This window comes from Seriola lalandi, unplaced genomic scaffold, assembly GCF_002814215.2.
Source record: "Seriola lalandi dorsalis isolate HSWRI2012SDOR001 ecotype SW California unplaced genomic scaffold, Sedor1 jcf7180002054854, whole genome shotgun sequence".
NCBI lineage: Eukaryota > Metazoa > Chordata > Actinopteri > Carangiformes > Carangidae > Seriola > Seriola lalandi.
Window position 1 is genome coordinate 424,324 of NW_019525407.1, and position 24,450 is coordinate 448,773.

The window sequence follows — 24,450 nt, forward strand, 5'->3', positions numbered from 1 at the left end:
AAATTCAGTTTCTTAATCTGTCATAATCAGTATTTGCTGCTTTAATCTCCCTCGCCTGCATTATTTGGTTGAGGAGAATGTTTCCCCTCTATGCTCCTGACAGGAGTTTGAGGCATTAATTATACATAAGCGGTCACCTCACTTCAGCCTCGCTGAGCTGAAACCTGTGCTGTTTTTCAAAACCTGTCACAAGCAATCACCTTCACTCTGCTCGCTGGGTGTGACTAAACCGGACTGGAGAAACAATCCTAGCAGCTAGCTATCAATCTCAAACACACACAGTGCTCCATACCTGCTCTTAAACCTGACAGATTTGGGGACTGGCCATTACTTAATTGCTGCCCCGGGGCTGTTTTTGCATCGTCGTGGCGATGAAGGTTGTCCAGCCAATTCTGATTTGTCACTGAGCTCAGAAAGCAGAACACAGAGCGGTAATATGGTGCACGGAGGGTTGAGAGAAAGTTTCCCTTTTTCCAAGGTTCTTCATGGAGATGCTGCTTTTTTCAATCTGCAGGAGAACAATAGTTCTAATCTAATGAACTGAGTGTCTCCTGTTACTATAAATATGTCACGGTTACAATAATAAACACGTGGATCGTACCGAGAGCGGCGTACCAACCTTTGTTGTCATGGATACTATAATAACGGCCACGGTTTGGTTAGGTTTAGGAAAAGATCATAACTACTTCCTCAACATTACATGGTCTTTGTTGTCATGGTTACAATATACACTGCTAGTTTCACATGGGAATCGAACACTGTTCTACTGTGAGACTTTGTCCCCTCTTATTCTTGTTTCTGTCTGCGTTTCAGATCTACTGACTACGGCACCACCTACACCAAACTCAATCTGATGCCGGGGACGACCATCGTAGTGACCAGTTTCTACATCTGCCCGACCAACAAGAAGAAGGTAGGAGGACGTATTGATTGTGGGAATGATTGTGCCGTCTGTGGACCTGCTGAGATGGACGGCACATTCTCTCCTCTGAAAACTGCCAATTTCAGTGGGAAGTAAAAAGCTTTTCTCCAGTGTGTTGCTCAAAGTCCGTGCTGGATGTCTGAATGAATATTTACACAGACAGGCTGGGCTGGAATTACAGGATATCTAGTGTGTGATTTGAGAATATGATCCACTTAAACTAAAGACGCCCTCCTGTTCTTTAAATTATTATCTGTGCATGGCGACTACACTATGGTTCTGGTGAGACAGCTACATAATTATGTATTTTGAGGGAAGTATTCCTTATTCTTTAGTCCACACATGAAAATTGGACAACTATTCTCTCACTTGTCTTCTATGGGCCGGTCGTCTCTTGGAACAGCTGATTTGTAGCAGATAGTATGTAAAGATACAGTTTGCTAGTGGTGCCGGTTCTACACCAGCCTGATGCATTAATAAGAAATATATCCATATATGAGGCAAACATTTCAATCAGAGATTAGTTTATTTTTAATGAACATTCAGAATGACACAGCTGATTTTCAAAATAAAATACACATTGTACATTTAGGCCCAGAGCATTTCTAGAAATCGGTATAGGTTCATAATCTGTTGAACTAAGTATGACCTCAATGTCAACTGAACCTCATATGGATCTGGTAAACCAACAGAGCAGGTAGGGGGCAGGCAATATGTTTTTTCTCCCAGGAAGCAGTGACATGACCCCCCACTACTCGTAGTAGGGCCTTGCAGTACACTACTGAATGACGTGCATCAGACGGTATTTAGAAATGAGTATATGCCGTATACCTGCGTATACCTTCCACTGCACTACTGCACTACTTCCTGCAGTGGCGGTAAACGTTAGAGTTCACAAACCGTGTGCTGCAGACGCCAAAATTAACTTCAACTCCACAATGAATGAATAACGACTGGGTTGAAAGAGAAACTGTGACAGGATATCTGCCCTGGCTCCGACACAGAGACGCAGAATGAATGAATGGTCTGAAAGCAACACAGACACTGAATTATCTCAAAACAAAAACCATAACCTCCACCTCCTCCATCACCAACATCATTTGAACGATACTGTAATCACATATAGATTTGACATCCGGAGGCTTTAATCATAACAGCTAATGTTTGTGTAATTACTGACTCCATTCTTTGGTAGAAATGCATTATGGGTTTCATTTTTGTGATGTGATGGTGCAACTGATCTTTCTAATCATTTGGTATTTTTGCACAAATTTTTGGCTCCACATCAGAGACGGCGACTCGAGTTTGCTACTCGCCGCACACACAGTGACTTGAGACTCGTCCTCAGAAGACATGAGACACGACTCGCACTCGAGATTTTAAGGAGCGTGTTCAGACATGTTCACCCATGACTGTCGTTTATTTGTCAGCAGGATTCTGCAAAAAAAAAAAAAGTAGTGAACTGATTTGCACTGCACGTGGCGGAGGAGGGATGGAGCCAAGGCCATTGAAGAACCCAGGAAAATAATTAATTCTGGTGTGTGTCGGGCATGGAGTGGCTAATTGGGAGGCATGGGAAAATTCCTGGTGGCGGGCCGTGGCTGTGCTGTTGTGCCTCAAGGGTGAGGGAGCAATACATAGGAGCAGAGCAGCAGAGTGTTTTCAGGACCACAGCTGGCGATGAGTCCAGTTTTACAGAATAAGCAGCAGGCAGAAGACAATAGGAATGTAGTTTGAGTTGATTTATTTGTTGTAAAGCTGTGGTCTCTCTTTCCGCAGAAGTTCTACATGCGCTAATTAAATTACTCAAGGTCTGTGTGATCGGCTCAGATCGACTGCTTTCTTTGGAGCGTTAACATTAAGGAAATGTCTGATGAACCGAATGTCATTCTCTCCCTTATTATCATGAGAAACTCTATAGATAAAGCAGATGAAGGAGCAGATGATCAAACGCTCATCACAACCATGATAGACTTGACTTTTTTTTTTTTTTTTCGTGGATTGTTGAGAGCATTTCACCACTTACAGAGAAATAGCCTTGCAGTTACAAAGTAGAGGTCAGCAGCAAATGAACATCATGGCCTTTCCCCACAACCTTTTTCCTGTTTTATTAAACGATATGTATCCAACAGAATTTCCCATAACTAGGTTACAATCTGAAAAAGGGATGTATATTAACCCAGGTGTATAGTAACATGTTGGGAGACAATCCAGTAAGTTACATAGATTTCAAGAAGGAAGACAGATTGTGTGTGTATATACATATATATATGTGTATATACACACACAATCTGTCTTCCTTCACACAACCACCAGACAAACAACCATGGGGCAATTCATTTGTTAACTCCATAAAATGTGGCTGTGGCTGTCATACATAGGAAACCCATTTTGACCATAACCTAGTAAACCTATTAAATATGCCTTCCAATATTTTGTGCATCTCTGTCCAGAAATGTCTTATTACTGGACATTCCCAAAATATATGCCAGTGATTGACATCCTGGCTCCCACACAGTCCCCAGCGCTTCCTCCTCTCCTGTAGGACTTGCAAGTCTCACAGAGAAGCTCTTCAGGGCATTTCTGTTCCACATACACCCTTCGGCCGGTCACTATTTCTACCCACGTTCCAGTTCTTCGATCCCCGGGCAGCTCCAGAAGCAGGCAGCCAGGCGTGGACTGAAGCAGTAATTCTTCATCCCAGGCCACCTCCTTCACAAAAACCACCAGACTGCTAATTTTATGGGCTAACGGGCTAACAGACTAATTATAAATTTTGCCACTATGTTCATCCGGGAGGAAATGTTTCCACATTATAAAAAATAATACAAACAAATCGGAAAAAAATATATTCAACTATAAATATTATTATTTTTATTTTGTTGGAAAGTGAGAGTCATGCTTAAGGTTCGCCACCTCATACCTGCTTATTATATGATCACTGGTCAAGTTGAGTGTTCGACCCAGGCCCGGTGCTCCCGACCTGCTGTACTGCCACTGCAGGTAAGGTGAAGTGAGAGCCAAGAGGTACAGTAGGTGACTCAAGCTGAGATACGAGTGGACTGCCGCCTGTGGCAGCCTGTCTAATTTGGCAGGCGTTATCACCGGGGTCCAGGGTTCTTCCGATCGATCAAGAGATAGAAGGAGATTAGATGTAGTCACTTTTCTCTCCCTCTCTGCTTCAGTACACACACACACACACACACACACACACACACACACATACACAGAATAGTGTGAGGGCCAGACAGCATGAGAGCATTTAATTGCATGGGAATGGAGTCATTCTAATTTCCCTTCGGGACAGAAAGAGAGGCAGATAGGGAGAGAGGGCAGGGGTTGGAAGTGTGTGTTGTGACATTAAGATGTCTGGTAATATGAGCTGGGGATCAAGCTGCTGCTTAAACACACCTCCGGGCCGGGTAGAACGGGCACGATGGAGGCTCAGGTTCAGCGCTGCTTGCTGGAACCGGTGTGTGTGGGCGTCTTGTGTGTGCTATTGTTGGTGTGGCAGAAGCAGTTGTGTGTTCTTTTATTAAAAGCGGTGTATGGTAGGTTTATGATCATCAAACACTTTGATCATTCTAACTAAATATCAGTATGCAGCCATGTGTTTACCTCTTTCTTTTTGGTGTTGAAATCGTGAGTGATCGTGCCCCCACACTCATACAAACACACACATACGTGAATGCACTTTGGTCAATAGCGCTAATCACATCAGAAAACAGCAGACGAGCGGGTCTGTGATCCCTGTGAGGGGATTACACACAGTGTGAAGGGATCACACGGAACAGGTGTGAGGGGCCTTGGGTAATCAATAGGACTAGAGGCAATTAGAGGGAGAGGTGAGTCTTCAGATGGAGACAATGTCATCCTCTCTTTGTCTCTCTCCATGGCTTCATTGAGGGCTCCATTAAAGATCCGCTCAAGACCCTTTGCGGGAGAGGTCTCCCAAGGACCCTTGACACACTTCAACACCAATAGAGTCGCAAATAAACTTGGAGACTGGAGGCTAAGCGTGCTCTCCCTCAGCAATTTCCTTTAATGGTGGTCTCCAGAGGGCTGTCGGCAAGGAGAGTGTTTGCACAAGTCTATTTTCTTGTTGTCGAGTGTTAAAAGAGACTTATGCTCATTCACAGCTCTGTATTTTTATTCTAGGACTCGCTATGCATTATTCACAGTTCAAAAAGAGTGTTTATTTATCTCCTCCTGCCTGTAATGGAGCCCCTCTGACTGAAACAGGCAATATTAGCTTGGGCCCACTTTCCTCTGATTGGCTGAACACCCTGTTAAGAGGCAGCGCACCTGCAGCTTGTGAGCACTGCCAAATCCATCCATACATGTTCAAGCTCAGATCCAATCCAGAGTATGAGAGTGGAACAGCAGAGATTACAGCAGGACATCTCTGCTCTCGGTTCTTATTGTGTCACGTAACAGTGGATTCAGTCTTTCAATCACAATCCGCATATAAAACATGACAGTTAGTAGCTGTACATGTGGGAAATGTGCTAACTTTGTGTAACGTTGTGGTGGTTTGGATCACTTTTAATAAATGAAACAGCTGGATGGAGACGGCTTAACTTTCCAAGCAGCAGTTTTCACAACCCCAACACTTCCTGTCTCAAAGTCACATGCCGCTAAACTAACCAATCAGAGGCTAAAAGGACTTGGACTGAGGTAAATAAAAGGAAAACTACAGAGATGGATTCAGGAGGTTACTTAATTCTTTAAAGATGCATGTTTAAATATTTAAACTTTTAAATAATAATTGTGTTAACATAAATATGTAAATAAATAACTGTATAAACACTGTACATATTTTTTTTAGTAAGTTAACTATATACAGTATAAATTAACATCTGCACCTTACATATATATAATATCTCTTTTGACCCCTTCTGAGAAATGTTCTCCTGCAAGCATTTATATGAATATACAATGAATCATTGGTATCACCAACTGCATCAGTAGCGTTTAGCCTTGAAGCTCTCCTTGCTGTTGACTGAAAATGTGATCATCATCCCAGACATGAGGTAAAACAGTGACTCCCAACCAGAGTTATAAACCACGGGGATATTTCTTTAATTACTGGGGGGGAAGTGGAAAAATGATGTATTCATGGCTGTTGAGACAATCTATCACTAGCTTTGTCTAATTTGTATTTGTCGCCAATACGACAATGTAGTACTGGAGTCAACAAATTTTTTTTAACCAGTATCAGACTGAACTGAAAGCAGTCAGAAGTCGTGCCCTAACATTGTGCTGTTGCCTCCTGGTGTACTCACCGAAGCATGTTTGAACTGGGACATGAGCGTTTATATGACAGGGCACACGTAGCGCTGCAGAAATGCTTTCTTGTTACATCTAGGGGAATTAATCACCACTGAGACTTACAGCTCTGCCAGCTACCAACAGGCCACAACATACACTAAGTGCCGTTGGTCACCCCCCCCTTCAACTTGACTGGACTTTCTCTGGTCTATTGCCAAACCACGTGCTGACGACTCACAGCTCAGCACTGGTTGCACGCCGTTTCGCCTTCCTCCTCGTCTCTCTCTCCTCTGTCTCCCTCCTGATGTTTGGCAACCGATCCATAGGTCAAATGGCAACCTGTGACCCTGGCTCTTAGTAATTCAGCGATTATGAACCTTTGAAGTGAACGAGCAAACTGATAAGTGATTTTAACCCCTAGTCCCCTCATAGAAATACTCTGGATGGATGCTTTCTAGGTGATTTGGCCTTGTTGTACTGAATAAACAAAACAATCCCTGACCCTGATTTTTGCGCCAATGTAGCAATGCAGCTGGAAGCATAGAAAACAAGTGCAGAACTACAGTATGTTAGTGTAGATTAATCTCCTGCATTAGTCCATTAACTGCTTATCCTGTTGCAGATAATATGCCTCCTGGTAGTTGAGCTTATTTTTTTAAGGACATACTCTCAGAAAATATATATGTTTTTGTACCTCACCTCCTTAACATGGCGTCACTGCAACACCACTGTGGTTTATAAAGCTGCCATCAGCACTTCAGCAAATCTAAGGCATCACCTGGGGGAGTACCATCAAGCTCAGAGGGCATCAAAGGCGAACCACCTTCTGAGCGAACATTCTCAATTATGTCGTCGGCCATTAGTTAGCATAGCATCTCCTTAGGGAGTGTTGCTGATGATTTCCTGCCTGGTATAAGAACTGAAGTGTTTTGTGCTGAATAATAAGAGGTCCAGTGGACTGTTTTAATGTGACAGTGCTTGCATAAGTGACACCAGAGGTTCTCTTTTTGCTGGATAGGCCGTTCCTATATTCCTACAGCTTGTTAAGCTCTGCATAATTAGTTACACACTGTTAATGTATTTTTATGATGTATTTGACTATATAATAAAATGTGAGTCCCCCGAAGTAATATAATCCAAGATGATTCTGAAACATTAATGTTCAAATTGGCCACTTTTTATGATGTAACTGATGCACCCATGAACCACACCGGACTCAGGATGAACATATTTTTAAAAAAGGGAGAATGGTGGTTTTACTGTGAAGAATAAAGGAAATCCAACAGTGATTCCACTGGTCTTCAGTGGCACAAAGTTCAGTTCACACAGATTAAAAGCAGCTAGTTCACGCTCTTCCATTTTTAATAAACTGGCCCGATATTCTTTTTTCTGTCAAACCTCCTCCTTCCACCACCCTTCCCCAGCCCCCAACCATGGCCACTTCACAAACTAAATAAATTACTGTTTACTACTATAGAGTCATAGACAGAGATGACTGTTAACAGTCTAGAAAAGCCAATTTGAGTATATGTGTATATGCTGTGAGTTTGACTGTTGACTCTTTTCTTAATGATTTCGTGTGATCATCATTCACTCGCAGATATTTCAAAAGACTGGTCAGATGCTTCAACTCAACATTTCAAATGTGTTGCTGATGTGACTGATGTTCTGATTTGTTTTTCAGCATTAATCTGCACTGATTTGTTCATAAAAGTCTTGTTGTCTTGATGTTCTGGCTTCAGCTTAACGAGTCGCTGCATTGTTTGTACTGTCAGCACCAGACACTGGACACATGCCGGGTGCCATAAATCCTGAGGTGCCGCCGTAAAAAAGGCAAGGCAAGTTTATTTATATAGCACCATTCAGACTCAAGGCCATTCAAAGTGCTTTACAGAGGCATGGAAATACATTAAAAGTAGAAACATTAAGATGATATTAAAATAACATTTAAAAACAATAAAAACAAATGCTCTAATTCTGGGAACACTGAGTAAACCTGTCCTAGTTGACCTTAAGGGTCTGAAACCAAGAACATTTTGTGCTTAATAGACAAGAAGTAGGATTTTAAAATCTGCCCTTTTACACACAGGAAGCCAAAGCAGTGATTTAAGGAGCGGTGTGATGTGCTCCACTGTCCTGGTTTTAGTGAGGCAGCTGAGACCTGTGAAGACACCATTCCAATAGTCAAGCCTGCTGAAAGTAAATGCATGAATAAGTTTTCCTGTACCCTGTTTAGACAGAAACCTTTCATTCTTGCAATGTTCATTAGATGGTAGTAGGCTGCTTTTGTAAGTGTCTTTTTTGTGGCTGCTGAAGTTTAGGTCCAAGTCTATAACTATACCACGATTTCTGGCTTGACTTGTAGGTTTTATGTAGGTGTCATGGATTCAAGATGAGCATTGATTTTTTTATCTTTCTTCTTTGGGGCCAAATAGAGTTATTTCAGTTTTTTCTGTGTTCAATTATAGATGATTGGGGCACATCCAGTCATTGATTTGTTAAATGCATTTACTCAGTGAGTGTAAGGGATTGTAGTTACCTAGTGACACTGTTATGTAGAGTTGTATGTCATCTGCGTAAAACACAGTTCTTCTTTTGATGTTTTTTGGCGGTTCCCAAACAGCTTTTTGGGGCATTTTCGCCACATTCTCGTACTTTCACGTTCATTAGTTGCAAACGGATACACTCAGTGAACGACCCTTCATGCCTAATAACCCCATATCAGAATCAGTGTTGGAGCACAACACTCATATACAGGCACTGCTTTTCTTTATTGAGCCATTAAGACAAGTCTGAGAGGACAGAGCATAGGAGAAAGAAGAAATGAGCAAAGTTCCAGTGGAGTTCAATCCTCAGCCAGAAGGGATTCTAAAGTTCAAAAATGAAATATCACAATATTCATTTAATAAGTGAGCAGATCACTGACAAGACCAAAAAAATATTGCTTTAGGCAGAGAGATACATCAACCACTGGTGATAGAATCTGTCTAGAGGATGGCAGAGTTTAAACATTTCTTTATACGTAGAGCAGAGGGGTCGAAAGTAGAGATAAGGTTTTAACGAACCAGTTTAAGGCCTCTGCCTTCGCCTTAACTGGTCTTTTAGTGCCCTCATGCAAATGCTTCAAATCTTTATCAGTCTTTGAAGTTTAGGGAAAGTTACAACATCAGCAAAGGGGGGTTTCTGAATGCAGAATGATTAGTTAAAGCCTGTTGTGTATAAAATCTTCATGTAATCTCATAGTCCCAGAGGTTGTGGTTTTAAAAGCTTGATGAAGTCCATTTCAGCACAAAGAGAGGAACCATCCTGTATAGGTAAGTGGTCCAAGACCCTCACCCACCTCCATATTTGGCCATCACAAGTGTGAGTGCAGATTCCTTTGAATGTTTTTGTACCTTGCAGCATTTACACTAGAGCGCCAACCACATTCAGAAGTCAGACCGAGACTGTAAAAACAAAGTGTTTCTTGCACAGCGTGATTTATAAATTAATTTGGGGTTTTACTGCAGTAGAAAGTCAATTGCTACAGCAAGAACTATTCCAATACAACCTCTGTTAATGAACTACATCTGCAGTCTGAAATGTAACTAAACCAAAGTATAAATGCTACAGAGCAACAGCTTCTTCGACTGTGGCAAAAAAACAAACAAATTGACAGTGGTTCTGAAAATGTCTTTAGTCACCTACCGAGAAGGAAAAGATGAGGTTAGAAAAAAGTAAAGAACAAAAGAACAAAGTGAGAAGAAAAAGACACTGAGACGAGTAAACAGACATGAGTGAAAGGGCTTATAAAAAGAAGAATAATGGGAAAAAGAGACTGAATGATACTCCAGATTTACTGTCAGCACTTCAGTGATTGGCATTTCAAAGAGCTTCAAAGAGAAAGGCAAGATATTCAGATGTGGTCACATTATGATATCCCTGTGATGAAGAGCAATTTTTGTAATTTCAGAGAAAATATCCTATTCTTTTCTTTGACTGACAGGGAAATAACTGTCTGCTTGTCTCTCCGTGATCTCTGTCTGACTGTCAGCTGTGTCCCCTGCTTTGCATGAGAGGAAAACTGGATCATTTTCTCTGAGAGACATGTGCCTCATTTGTCCAGTGTTATCACCAAAGAGTGCACCTTGAAAGTAATTATGAACAAAATGATGGTGAAAGCAGTTCAACAGTAATATGTAGTGACTCAACCCATTCAAAATGGTGGGTGAGATCACTCCACACACAAGATCACAACAGAGCCATTGAACTAAGTTTCCCAGGAAACTTCCCCTTTTCATACATGGGTGTGAAGCGCACCCATGCACCCAGTTTCCAGCTGCTATTGGTCACTGTGCAGGGTGCAGCAGGAACTCAAGAGCTACCTCTTATCTTCACTCTGGCGCAGGGTAGCACTGCTGCTAACAGGAGATGCTCGCAGCAGACAGCTGCCTGCTGAACCCTCTTCTTACCGGCAGAGAGCCTGCCGAAGAGTTAGCATAAAGCCGCTGTACTGTATAACTAACTGTATACGGAGAAGGAGCTACCAGTGACCTTCGCACCGCAACTCACTGGACTTAACAAAGCAGCACATCAGAAAGGACCCTCTCTTTCCATGGGTAGCTTAACGTTAACTGGGCCTAACCTAGCACAGCATAGCACAGCACAGGACAGTTTCACCTTTGTCAATGTAGTTGTGACTGTATCCACTGAGCTTCATTGTTTATAGTTAGGTTGCTGGTTAGCCACATCCAGCACTGGGTTGTGAACCTCTCTTTTAACTGGAAACCTTTAACCTATATGAATCAGCCTGAAACAAAGAAGCCAGTAGCCATGCGGTCCCAGCAGCCATCTTTGGTCCTCTGTCTTATAGTCTCCTTTGTTCACTGTTATCTTGTGTATGGCCTTCCTTTGTTTACTGTTCACGCCACCATTTAGAATCGGCCATTTTGACTCTAACTCCAGTTTCCTCTTTGGAAGTCAATAGTGACATCCAATATGTGCTTCCTCTGGATTACACTATATGTGCAAGTAATCAAACATATGACATGCTTAAAATGTTTAATCCAAGTCCTGGTAGGAAATCCAAGACAGATACGGCGAAATTAGTGTCGTAACTTTTTGGGGTTAGATTTCACTGTAGCTGAATTCTGTCCATAAAAACTAGCTGGAAGATTAGTGTGCAATGCTATGGCAAGCTCAGCTACTGAGACGTCCTGTGCAATGTTGCACACGTACAGTGACAAGTAACAAATTGAAGGAAAAACCTGAAAAATGAGTGGAGAAACAGGATGAAAAGGCTCCCATTCATTGGGCACGGGGGGTCACTGAGTGTTTGATGGATATGAAAATGATGTGAATCATATCTTATGGCTTTTGCAGATCTCAACCCAACTGAACACCAATGGTAGATTTTGGACCGATGTGTTAGACAGCGCTCTCTGCCACCAAAACACCAAATGAGGGAATAGCATTTGGAAGAATGGTGATCACCCCTCCAGTAGAGGTCAGAGAATTGTAGAATCAATGCCGAGGAGCACTGAAGCAGTTCTGGCAGCTTGTGATGGGCCAGCATCTTACTAAGACACTTCATGTTGGTTTTTCCTTTAATTAGTCTGTAAATAAAGCGGTGTCCAAAAGACTTGAGACCACTTGGCTATTCAACTGTATGTCAACATCATTGTTGATCAATTCATTAAGGATGAAAAGTCATCTTCCATTCTGAGGTATTTTTTTCATTCATGCTACTTTCCCCATTTCAGTTTCACTTCAGAGCTGCTGACACTTGACAGCCATGATGTGTCCAACCTGGCTCCTGTCTGTCTGATTAATTGTCAACAGTTCAGTGGGTTTACAGACATACTTTGGTGGAGCACTCTGCTCTCAGTCTCTAGGGGTTTAAGCAAGTATTTGTCCATCCACTGTTTGAGAAACTGGCTGTGTGACAACGCTTGCAGATAGAAAGTTGAGCTATTAAGCTTGTGAATATGCGTCCCATAGTATTTTCACTGACAAGTAGAGTTGAGCTGTGGGGCGCCAGCAAAGATTGTAGGTTTTCCTTTATTGAAGAACAAAAATGTGTTCCAGGGCTGAGAGCTACACCAGCTAAACCACAGCTTAGCCACATGAGGACCAGCAATGCTCTTGTTGTTTCCTCTTCCTCCTCCTTCCTTCTATCCCTGCAGTCATGTCATCTTTACTGTAGATATGCAATATTTCATTTATCCTCTGCCCAGGCACTGATCTGGGGCCTGCACATTGACTGATAAGGAGACTGGAGTGCATGGTGCGACTATGAACTCAGGACAGTTGAAAGCGAGGTTACACCACAGAAATTGGGGCTGATACTTGCTGGAGGGGACTTTGGTTTCCACTGCAGAGGTTCAGTCCACCCACACAGTCACATGGAAACAGTGTTCTTAGGTGACCATATTTCAAACCCACAAACCAGAGCCGTTGAGTGTATCGTTACAGCTAACTGTTAGCATAATGACAGAAGGTCAGATGGAGCTACTAGCGTCATCGTCATTGACGCCTGCCTATGACTCATAGGCTAGCAACAACCTTGACGACGACACATTGATTAACTGACGCACATAAAGACTAGTAATAGATTCAGTGGCATGGAGCCTTGTTTATATTTGTGTATGGCGATAGGTAATAATGAGGGGAACAGAACATGATAAACTGAAAACAGGTATAATATAATAATTTATTTCAATTGACTTGTTGGAAGTGAATGTTAAGCATCATGATGCCGCAGATTTGTTGTTGGATGTTGGATGTTTCTCTAGTTTATGCACGGAAGAATGAAAAACTGCCAGAGTTCATGCAGTTTCTTTTGGAGTGTTTTTTTTATTATAGATATCAACACAGTGCGAGACAGACATGATGCATCTGAGGCAGCGGGCACCAGGTCGTGGTGGAGCTAGATTTACTTTATGTTATGACACGTCAGATGCTGCGCTCTCTCTGTCTCTTTCACAGCTTATCAGCTCTCCCTGTATCAGCAGGCTGTGTATCAGAGAACAAAAGAACACACACAAGACTAGCAGACAATGGATTCATCTTGCTTACTGACTGGGACTTGACTATGAAGAGGCTTTAGCCATAGAAGAAAACCCAGTGATAACAGACCTTAAAGTGAAGAGGGAATGTATTTCTGTTTGAAACAGGATGCAGGGATCATGGATAATTAAGGGTGTGGCAGGGGGAACATCATGTAGACTATATCATGAAGTAAACACTAAAACATGCCTTTTGAGTCAAAGTAAACAAGATGTGATGTTGATTCATTCAAGAAAATAAAAAAGTGTACTGCTATTTATCTGATTATTAATTAAAATACACATTATGTGTCTGTAAAACTTGGTGAGATCAAGCTTCATGAATCACTGAACCAGTCCAACAAAGTGGTTCGAGAAAAGGTTCATTTCTTGATGCTTTATTCTATCAGAGCGACACATACTGACCAGAATGTAAAGTAGACGTATTCTAATCATACCTTTATAGTAATTACTGTAAAGAAAATATATTTCAATCAATTTAAAGCATTTATAATAACAGTACACTATAAGAAATAACAAGGAATAAGATCGTGAAGAAGTGTCGTCAAACTGGAGAAGTCTTGGGGGAACCATTGCAATTACAACCAGTCAATGTCAATCAGTGTTATAAACCAAAAACGATAAAATCCATAGGTCAAACGGCCACCAAAATCAGACGAGAAGCGAGGCCTCACTTCATCAGTTACATCACACGTATAAACTGATACACACGTCGATACGCACACGCTGCAAAGTCTCGACCTCTCACGTAACATCGCTAGGCAACAAGTTGAACAAGTTATTGTTTATGTCATTGGTTCCTGAGATCCATTTGGCATTCATTTGCAGTTGAATGTGAATCTGAGGAAGGTATCTCTCCCTTTAGCTGCTAAATGCTCCTCTATGTTCACCAGCTAGTGAACCAAGCTCCTGCCGAAGCTACGTAGCATGGAGGGGGATCTGTAGAACTGGGTGATGATTCTCTGTGGGTTTGTTACTCTGAGACATTACTTAGTCATTTGACCCGTTCCTAACATGAAAACGTTAATTAGTCTTGCAATATTATCAGTGACGCTATGAGTCTGGGCAGATTACACTTGATAATGATCATTCTCTCTGAGGTTTACTGTTGCATCATCTTCTCCTCTGTCCGCTCTGCCTCTGACAAAGGATCCACAGTGCTGCCGCTACAGGTCCCCGCGGAGCGTGATAAATCATATTGCCACAGTCCTATTCAGATTATAGCATAACATTAGCTGTGGTCATCTTTGACCTAGCATCGATCAGCAGCTATTGACCCACATGCTCTGTCCAGCTGGGCTCTTGTGTTTGGCCTCCTGTGCCACGACGGAGCCCCACTGGGATCAACGCTGCTGCTCTCAGCCTTTCACATGCAGGGTCTAAATGATTGACCTGACCTGGATCCACCAATTCGGATCAATAGGCAGCGAGCCAGAGCCACTGACTCACACTGCTATCTGCTGGCTCACCCTGGAGGGAGACCGGACTCTGAACTATCCGTCATGCGGCTTTTGCAGGGATGTAAATGCCGCCCTGTGCCTTGGAGCTCTACATGTTTGATGCAGTCTAGAGTTTAATGGGGCTTGGTTAATATTTCAGTGCAGCTGGAGTAGAATAAAGACATCAGTGGACAACAGAAGGGAAGAAAACACAGGAGGAGGGGAGAATAAAATCAGCGTTTTTCAGCTTTTTATGTGTCATGAAATTTATGAATTAATTTGTCATTAAAGATGATTTGTATGGTGCGCTGAGACAACCACTGCCAAAGAAGCGACACATCAGCTTTGACATAGCACTTTAACTGGCCTAGTTGTTCTAAAAATAAACATGGCTGTCACTAATCCTTGTATAATGCCCCTTCCTGAGCCAAGTTTAGCTCCACGCGATTCCATTTTAGACTTTTCCCAGAGGTTTACGTTCAGACAACACACCAGCTGTTATCGGATTTTCATTACAGAACCGATATACTGCGGCCCCATGTATATATCTACCAACAGCACCAGCTCCGTGCTGTGTACAACACCAAATAAAAAGCGGCAGGACAGGCTGCGCAGAAAGCAACATCACTCATATCAACCAGTATCAAAAGACAGCATCTTGTAGTTCTCTCTCATCCCTCTCAGCATCCATCCATTTTTTCCTTCATCCATTCATCCCCTTCACTCTGAATCATTCATCCACCCTGTCTAAAAGTGAAGCTCTTTCAAAATGAATTGCTGCAAACAGTTTGTGTTATGGAGGCATTTGCAGCCCTCAGTGTTACTACTACTAATGACTTCATATTCGTTTCTAATGATCAGGTTTTAGTTATTTACAGTAGGGATCGACTGATATGTTTTTAATATCGTTAATATATTATTATGATCACCATATCATATATACGTTTTGCCCCTCCCCTTTTAAAATGTGACGTTAATTCAGAGACATTTTAACTGACTCACTCTGTTCTTTTTTTCAGAGAAGATTTTCACTTTTACAGTGATTTTACTTCTACTGTAATAAATGTCTTTTCAGTAGCAGTAGTTGGTGAGCGTTCACGTGCTGACGTCAGCGTGGTGTCTCATCTCCAGTCTCTGCAGAGTTTACTGCTGCTCTGTCTGAAAACAGGTGATGTTTCCTTCTTCTTCATCGCAGTGACGACACTGCCCGCTGTACATTCACCTCCGTTTGTTCTCTGCATTTCATTTTTCCTCCTCTCCTCACCTCTCTCACCTTTACTTTTGTTTTTCCCTGTTTGTCAACTCCATTTCCTCCTCAGCTTTCTCTCTTTCATTTTTACAGTGCCAACTTTTTTATTTTTTATTTTTTTACTACTATTCCTTGTCAGCTCTTTCTCTGCTCTCCAGCCATTTCCTCTGTCTTTCTCTCCCATATGTAATGACTTGTGTCCCGCACCCGCACCATCATAAACACAATAGATGCTATTTATGTTGCAATTACCCTCCTCCCTCTTTCTCCTGCCTCTCACTTTTCTTACACTCTTTTATTCTTTTTGTTCCTTTTCACACACATGCACGCACACACACACGCACGGGCATACACACACCCTGATTCCGCCTTTTCTTCGATAGCTGCAGATGAGACACCACAAGCCAGACATTGGAGATTGATGCAGGTGTGTGTGTGTGTGTGTGTGTGTGTGTGTGTGTGTGTGTGTGTGTGTGTGTGAAAATGACAAATGAGGAAAAAGAGGAAGGATGGATGAGGTACGCTGGAGATAGAGGAGGAGCGAGTTTTATAATCCTGTGTGTGTGTGTGTGTGTGTGTGTATGCTATGAGTGAGTAAGAGTTATGGATGATAAATAAGTAAAACAATAAAAAAAGTTGAAAAATTGACTTGCATCTATGACAAATAATGTGTTACTGCTGTAAGTGTGTGTGTGTGTGTGTGTGTTGTGTCACCTAATACAGACCTCACTGTTTCTATGTTACTGAGCTGTTTCTCATGATAGCTCGTGTATTTGCGCCAAAACTGTTAATTTGATGAATTACATGTCATGGTTAGCAAGAGTTTTGTGTGTGAGTGAGTGAGTGTGTGTGTGTGTGTGTGTGTGTGTGTGTGTGTGTGTGTGTGTGTGTGTGTGTGTTGGTAACTACCCACAGCCAGGCTCGTAGCCCTCTCTGAGGATTATTCTTGGCACTTCAGTTCCAACTTCACTTGATAGGGAACACGGAATAAATCCATAAACTTCAAAGGGAAGTGGAAGTGTTGAGGAAACACAGCAGCAGCTAATTTTAATCCCTCATCCCCAGGCAGATAGATTATTTGTTAACTACATTAGTTACATTTATGATGTAATTCATGTATTTCAGAGCAAGAATGACATATGTTTTATATTTTTTAAAAAGTCGAGAAGCTGAGCTGTATTTTGAGTTTTTTCTTCACTTATGAAAATGACATGTTTTTGCCCCCAGATGTGATGCTGGTCACACTGGATCCAGGCAGGTGGGCTCACAGTTCTGTTAAAGGTGGAGTAAGTGATTCTAATCCAGTCGATATCTGCTCTCAGTATGTGGCTGTCACCCACTAGGGTTGTGCTAATGAACGATGATATCGGTGATTGATGATCATCAGATCGTTCGCTGATTGCTCGTGCTTTTGCAAATGTCAAGGCAATATTTGACTTGTCTTCCCACTAATGTAGTAACTTATTATTTGTTGTATTAAATTAATATTAAATTGAATTTGCCCTGCCGCAGTTTAACATACATCACCAGATATAACCGATGCAACACACGTGCGCGCACACACTCCGACCAGCTGATGGTCGCTGAAGCGCTGCTTGTTGTGTGTAGGAGCTGCGCTGTGATTAAACACATGGTGGAGATCGACAGACAGACAGAACACCTCATTTAGTTTGGTTTCTGATCCTGCTGCTTTTTAAGGTTGTAAAAAGAACTTTTGGAGTCAGAGAGAGAGAGAGAGAGAGAGAGGGAGAGAGAGAGAGAGAGAGAGAGAGCGAGAGAGAGAGAGAGATATGGAAGTCATGAACAGCTTTTCCTACTCGCCTCCCCGTGCTGATTTTAACTGAATATTGCAAATGCTCTCGTCATTAAACTCGTCATGGCGGGAGCGAGGGAAGGTAAATCAGACACATGCTAATGGATAGCGCCATTTCAAGGATCAGCAGAGGAAGGAGAGGGAGCAGTCTACCCCTCACTGGACCTGCTCATGTTTTTGGTGAACTAAAGGCATCGGTTTGCAACAAATGAACGTGAATTCGGCAAAAACACATCAGAAGAATAACATTTGTTAGCATGTAACACAAACATTGTTCTATTGCAGCACCCAAGGGTTTACGGCTCCATGCATGCATGCATGTCTGGCGTGGCTGGTGCTGGCCATTCACAACCGGTGCAGAACAAGGAAACCTGCCTGTTTCATTAAAACAACGCTGTCTGTGGTTCAATAGCTGTATATAAATTCATTCATTTCAGTTCGGGCAGTGGCGATGATTGGGGGCTGGGGGGTGGATGGATTAGGAGTGAACATGCACAACATATACTGTATGTGTTGTGTTTTCATGATCTGGGTTTGGGCTGAATTATTTCATACGGTGGAACTGATACAGTGACACAGAGAAGCAAAGACATAAATTCAAATTATTACTTTAACAAAGAGGCAGTCTGGGGTATTGTTACAAAATATCTTCTCATACTCATTATGACTACTCTGTTATCATACTCTCTCTCTAACACACACACTCCCTCATCCACACTCAAGTCAATTTCCGTCATTCACAATCTCTCCTTTCTTCACCGTTTTGCCGTCTTCCAGCGTCTCTCTCTCAGTTTTCCACTTATCTTTCCTCAATTCCATGGCAACGGACTGGAGGAGGAGGAGAAAAGAAACTCGGGTCGGAAGAGAAAGAGAGGGATAGAGAGAGAGAAAGAAAGAAAGAGACAGAGGGGGAGAGAGAAGTGATTAAAGCCAAGATCTAAAAGTGGAAAATTGATCTTTTTCTTCAAGACTCTTCTTTTGACTGCAAACGGCACTGAATATAAATTGATAAATTTGCCAGGCTGTACTTGCTATGACACCCAAGGCAAGCCGGGAGTAAGATATGGCTCCCTGGTATAGACACAGCAAGAAGAGGAGGTCTTAGAAGAAAAGAGCATCTGGGATTACACCTAGTTTCAAATGTCACTTATACAGAGAGTTGGAAAGTGATCAATATATCACCTGATCACATTTGATTTATTCATTTATTGTTTTTATTTTGGCTATATTGTAAATGAAAATTTAAATAACGGGCTAGTTTTGTATGAAGTGATGAGGTTCTAAGTTTTGACTGGGTCTCTTTTGTCGGACTAGATGTGCCAACACTGGTGCTGATGTTAGAGGGCTGCCCGTTGCTGTAAGCTTTGACAGTCTGGTCATTTGCTCTGGAGGTAGATGTGTCTCAATATTATTTTTGTGAACAGATTGACAATCTGTGTGTAAATGTGTGATCTGTAAATATAAAACACCTTCCACAAAAAATACATTTTGTAAACGGATCTGCAGACACAAACCAACCATCATTTACAAATGAATGAAAAGCATTTGTGAATACCTTCCGAACATTTACAACTTACAAGATGGATGGATAGATAGATAGATAGATAGATAGATAGATAGATAGATAGATAGATAGATAGATAGATAGATAGATCCACTTCCTGTGACTGAGGTGTTGTGTATCCTGATGGCAGTGGGAACAAAGGATCTCCTGAACCTCTCTGTTCTGCAGCGCAGTGAGACGAGACGTTTGCTGCAGCTGCAGCTGCTTCTCTGTTCTGCCAGAATGTTATGGAGAGGATGGTTGGTATTGTCCAAGATGGCCTCCATCTTACATTGCATGCGTTTTCCACAACAGTCCTGAGTGAGTCCAGACTCCTGCCAAGCACAGACCCAGCCTTTTTGACCAGCTTGTCCAGTCTCCTTGTGTTCGTATACACTGTGATGATGATGAAGACTCATTGTAAACAGATCACATTTCCTACCCATCCAACCTGTAAAGAGATAACTGGTGTCGTTTCTTTACCATTGAGTTTATTGTAATCATTCAGTCAATTTGTTGTTGACAGCATAATTGGTATTTTCTACATGAAGGCTGTAATCAGTTGGCAGCTATCTTCATTGGTCCTGTACAGATACTGGAACAGCCAACTTTGTAGATGTTATTTTTTGTCTGTGTGTGTGTGATGAAAATTAAATATAATGAAAAAAAACTTACAACTTAACTTACAAGGTTTTTTTTATTCAATCTAAAGAAACAATAAAACAGCCTTCCTCCTCTCTTGTGTGTGTGAGAGGTTTGGTCCTAGAAAAGATCTACCAAACACATTGGAGAGAAGGTTCAAAGTCAACTTTCCCTCTCATCCGTCCCAATCGGCTCCACAGCAAGAATCAAAGCGATATTAGATGAAAACATGACGCTGACAGCACAAAATACCAGCAGTCACTTGCCGAGCCAAGCTGTCAGTCTTTTTTCAGACTAACAGGTGAAGGCTGCCTGAAAACCCGCTTCACTACCTCGCATGGTGCCAAGCAGATGTTGCTTTATTTTGAAATAGCATGTCAATGTGGAGAGTGGGAACGGTCTAGTTTGTAATATCGGGCTGAGACAACACAAGACGTTATTGCAGCATGTTCTGCACAACCGTACATCTATTGGAAAGGATTTCCCAGCTTATTTCCTCTTATCCGTCCTGATCTACATTTTAGAGAAAACACATCCACACACACATGCGTCACTTTGTCTCCAGAATCGGAGCCTTGAAAATTGCCAATTTTCCCCCCACACAGTATACTTCATATTTTTTCCTCAGCTTTGTCAATTTGTGCCTCTGTGGCTCCGGCTAAAATGCTCTCGTAGGATGAGGGAGGGCGGAGGGGATGACAAAGTGCATTATGGTTCAATTATGGCCTCCAATATAGAAGACTGTTGTCACTTAGTCTGGGAAATTACATATGACTTGAAGAAAAGAATGGAAAAAAGAGAAGCTTTGTGCAGCAGTGCTTTGTCTTACTACAGGATGCATTATAAGGTCAATTATCAGACATAATTCCTTCACTAAATCTCTGTGATGCATTTAACCTCTGTGGATTTTCATTACTTGCATCTGTGGTTACATTTTAAACTTTCTACTGAGGAAATATCCCATATGAAAACTGTTGACAGTGTTTTCTGTGGATTATACAGTATGGAAGCCCATCTCCACCAATGTGATAAAGAAAAAGGTCCTGTAAGTGATTATTATGAGAAACCCTCAAAGTAATGACTCTTGGTTTAATGACTTAGTATCTCAAAATATAGAGAAACTTTCTCCAAATAATGTTCTCAAAATCTGCACAGCTCTATGTTTCCTCATATCTTATACAAGAAAGTAAGTGTTATTTCAAGAAAATGTCCCATTATAATGACTTTTTTTTACTTTTTTTTCATTACATTGGTGGAAATGGGCTTCCATAACACAGAAGAAAGAGATAGTACTTTGAGATTTTTTTAAATACTTTTTTTCTTAATTCTGTGAACACTTCAAACGGCACCATATTCACCTCAAGTACTGGAGCGATTGCAGTATCTCTAAACCTGGGCGACTAATAGCAAAACTGTCTGCACTGCAGAATAACACAAGTGAAATAAATATACTCTTTTATAATTTGGGTGAAACAACCCTTTTCAAACGCTGTAATGAAGTATCATTCTTAGAGAAAGGGAATCAAGTGACTCAGAAAGCATTGGCTGTTAAAACTGAAAGGCAATAGTCAAATAAGACGTATAAACAGACAAAGCAGTCAGACCATAATCACTGCATATCAATTATAAACATCAGCGTATAGAAACACAGTCACTTGATAGGGTTGAAGCACAATTACTGATATTGTAGAACACATCCATCCAGTGTTCCGAACACTGGAAACCCAAACTAAAGACACCTTCAGTGGATCAACAGCTGGATCAACGCGTTTGTGTTTCTGGCATCTCAGCCAGCAGAAGGTGATCAGACATCTTTGAGTTGTAGTTAGGTTGTCAGGTTGTCCCTCCGTCCGTCCACCCTATTCTCTTGGAGACGATATCTCAGCAACACCTTGATGGAATTTTTTTGACATTTGGCACAAACATTCACTCGGACTCAAGGGTGAACTGATTAAATTGGTCAAAGGTCAGTGTGATCTCACAAAACATTTTTTAGCCAGTCAAGACTTCACTCATCATTCATGACAAAAGTCCACACTAATGTTTAATGTTTTATATATAACTCCAGATAAACAGGGATGTAACCTGAAACTAGTCTGAGCAGAGGAGGGATACGTACACGAGGAGGTGGTTCTAGTTACCTTGTGAGTCTGGGTGTGTATCTTCATGGCAACGTGTGGTCCTGAAGAGACCTGCTGTTGCAGGAACTACCACAGGATAGGGGTTTGTGTCTGTGCACAGATGCAGTCTTTACAGGTGTGTAGTTGAGATCACAATGAAGGCCAGGTTTGAAGATGGAAGTGGTTCTGAGTACTCATGGGGCAGATGTGATCCCATCACAGGGTTTGTCTCTTGTATACTTTAGTTATTTGCAAAATTTGCAGAAGTAAACGAACAAGGTTTGATAACGATTAGAAAGGATTCAGATGAAAATATGGTATTGAACCTCATCCTGAAAAGGCATCGCCACTTATTGTGAAGTATAAATCCAACTCAAAGCTAACAAATCCACTCTGATGTCCATTCTTTACCGTGTGTGTGGCTAACAAAATAGTGGATCTTTTCTTAGAACCACTCTCATGCTTAAGCTACACTTTTATGCTGCCTGGCTCAGACTGTCACTATGTGTATCTATGTACATTAGACAGGTCTATCTCTTCCCAAACCCTGGAGCAGACAGCCTGAGCAGCCTCATGACAGCTGCATCTACAATCTCTGCTACATTTGGTGCCGCCTGCTCGGCAAAACTCACGTTGGTTACATCAGAACGATCTTTATTTTAAAGTTGTTTGCTCCCTTTGATTTGAAAATGTAAAATGTAGCAGCTGCGGGAAGAAACATAAACACGAGTATTCACGTTTGGCAGCAGGGAAAGTGCAACACTGAAGTGGATGGATGTTTCAAGGTCTGGATAAAAAAATAAAAGCTTCCTAGTGGCTTTCAAAATGTGAAAGATACAGGTTTGTTTGGTTAGATTCACACCATGAAGGTTTGGCTTAGATTATTGATTTGCTCAGTTTGATCAAGTGAGGTGATATTAATATTAAGACCTGGGTTGAACCATATAACCACGCAGGGTCTGTGCCCTCCTGCATAAGAGCTGCAGTGTGGTTCATTATGGATGGATGTAATGACAGAAATTTGCATTAATGCTGCAGGCTGAATTCAATTTCTTCAATTTCTTTCCTTACTCGTCTCTTTTTCTTCTCTCCCTTCTGATTTTCTCTTCTCTTTCATTGTCGCAGTCTCTTCTCTTCTTTCTTTGCTTTTTGCTCTCTTTCTATTTAGCTCCTTTTATTCCGCCCTTACTTTCCTCTATCCCCTCGATTCTGTCTGTCATCTGCTCCCCGTCTCCCTTCAGTCTTCTTTTTCTCTATCTATTAGTGTGTGTGTGTGTGTGTGTGTGTGTGTGTGTGTGTGTGTGTGTGTGTGTGTGTGTGTGTGTGTGTGTCACAGAATTCTGTAGGACCTTTCATGCCTTTGATCTATCAAAATTCTAGAACGTGATGTCACAGGCTGCAGCTAGTGAACACAAGTCAGAGACACTTCAGAAGTGAAACAGTAGGAGAAACAGTTGGACTGGACACAACAGAATCATCATTTAGGAGGAAACAGCTGTAGAAATGAACAGGAGGAAACAACAAAACAACAAGAAATTCCAAAACACAAGACTTTCAGTAAGTCAAAACCTGTTCATAGTTCATGTTCATTTTTGGTTTAGTTCCACCTTGTGGATTGTTTTTTCACATAATATGTTTGTTAAATTGGCAAGAGCAGTAATCACAATGGTACTTAAGCCTGAATATGTTAATGTTTGAGAGTATTTATCAGATCATTGTGTTTATTAAAGATCAGCATGTGAAGCTTCCACAGTCTGAATTAGGAAGATCAATCCCTGCAGGCACACAGCTGGCCATCAGTGTCGTTGGATATTGACATTTGGTGTGACATAGATTATGACATATAATGTGCAGCTTCACTTGATGACTTTGGAAGTTACTGTCAGTCAGTGTAATTCGTTTGCAAGTAAACCCTGGTGATCTTAAAGAGCAGAATCCTATTGATTTGTGAAGCTGAATAGTCATTGAGAGGTTTGCATTATGATTGAGAAGTCAAATTTATGGGTCTTTTACCTTCAGGCATTCATTCAAAAAACATTTCTCAGTCATAATGGAGGCACATGTATTGACTTTGGAATTTATTGCATATTGGTGTTAACACACTAAACAGGGAATATCTGTTTGTATATGTGACTTTGTCCTTTAGGTTTTAAAAGTTGAGATACTGATATTATAAGGTGGCATTATGATTTTATAAGTAACATGTCCAGGTCCTTCACCTTCCAAAGCTAGTGAGGTTACTTTCAGAAACAATATTTCGTCCTGACGGAATCATAAATGTCTGAAGCAAATTTTGTCCCGATCCATCGAGTAGATGTCGAGATACTGCAGATGAGACCAAATGGCTCAATGGATCAATAAATTCATTGAGATTCAACCTCTGGGGAAAATGAACATCCAGATCA

General features: G+C 41.5%; 1 protein-coding gene across 6 annotated transcripts in view; it reads left to right on the forward strand.

Annotated features, from left to right (window-relative positions):
* The window catches only part of sorcs2 (sortilin-related VPS10 domain containing receptor 2), a 318,859-nt gene that overhangs the window by 154,100 nt on the left and 140,309 nt on the right, over positions 1–24,450 (forward strand). For all 6 annotated transcript variants that reach the window (XM_087179561.1, XM_087179559.1, XM_087179562.1 and 3 more), the window contains exon 3: positions 814–913. In XM_087179561.1, coding sequence (XP_087035687.1) covers positions 814–913 — 100 coding nt within the window. The remainder of the gene's footprint in view (positions 1–813; positions 914–24,450) is intronic.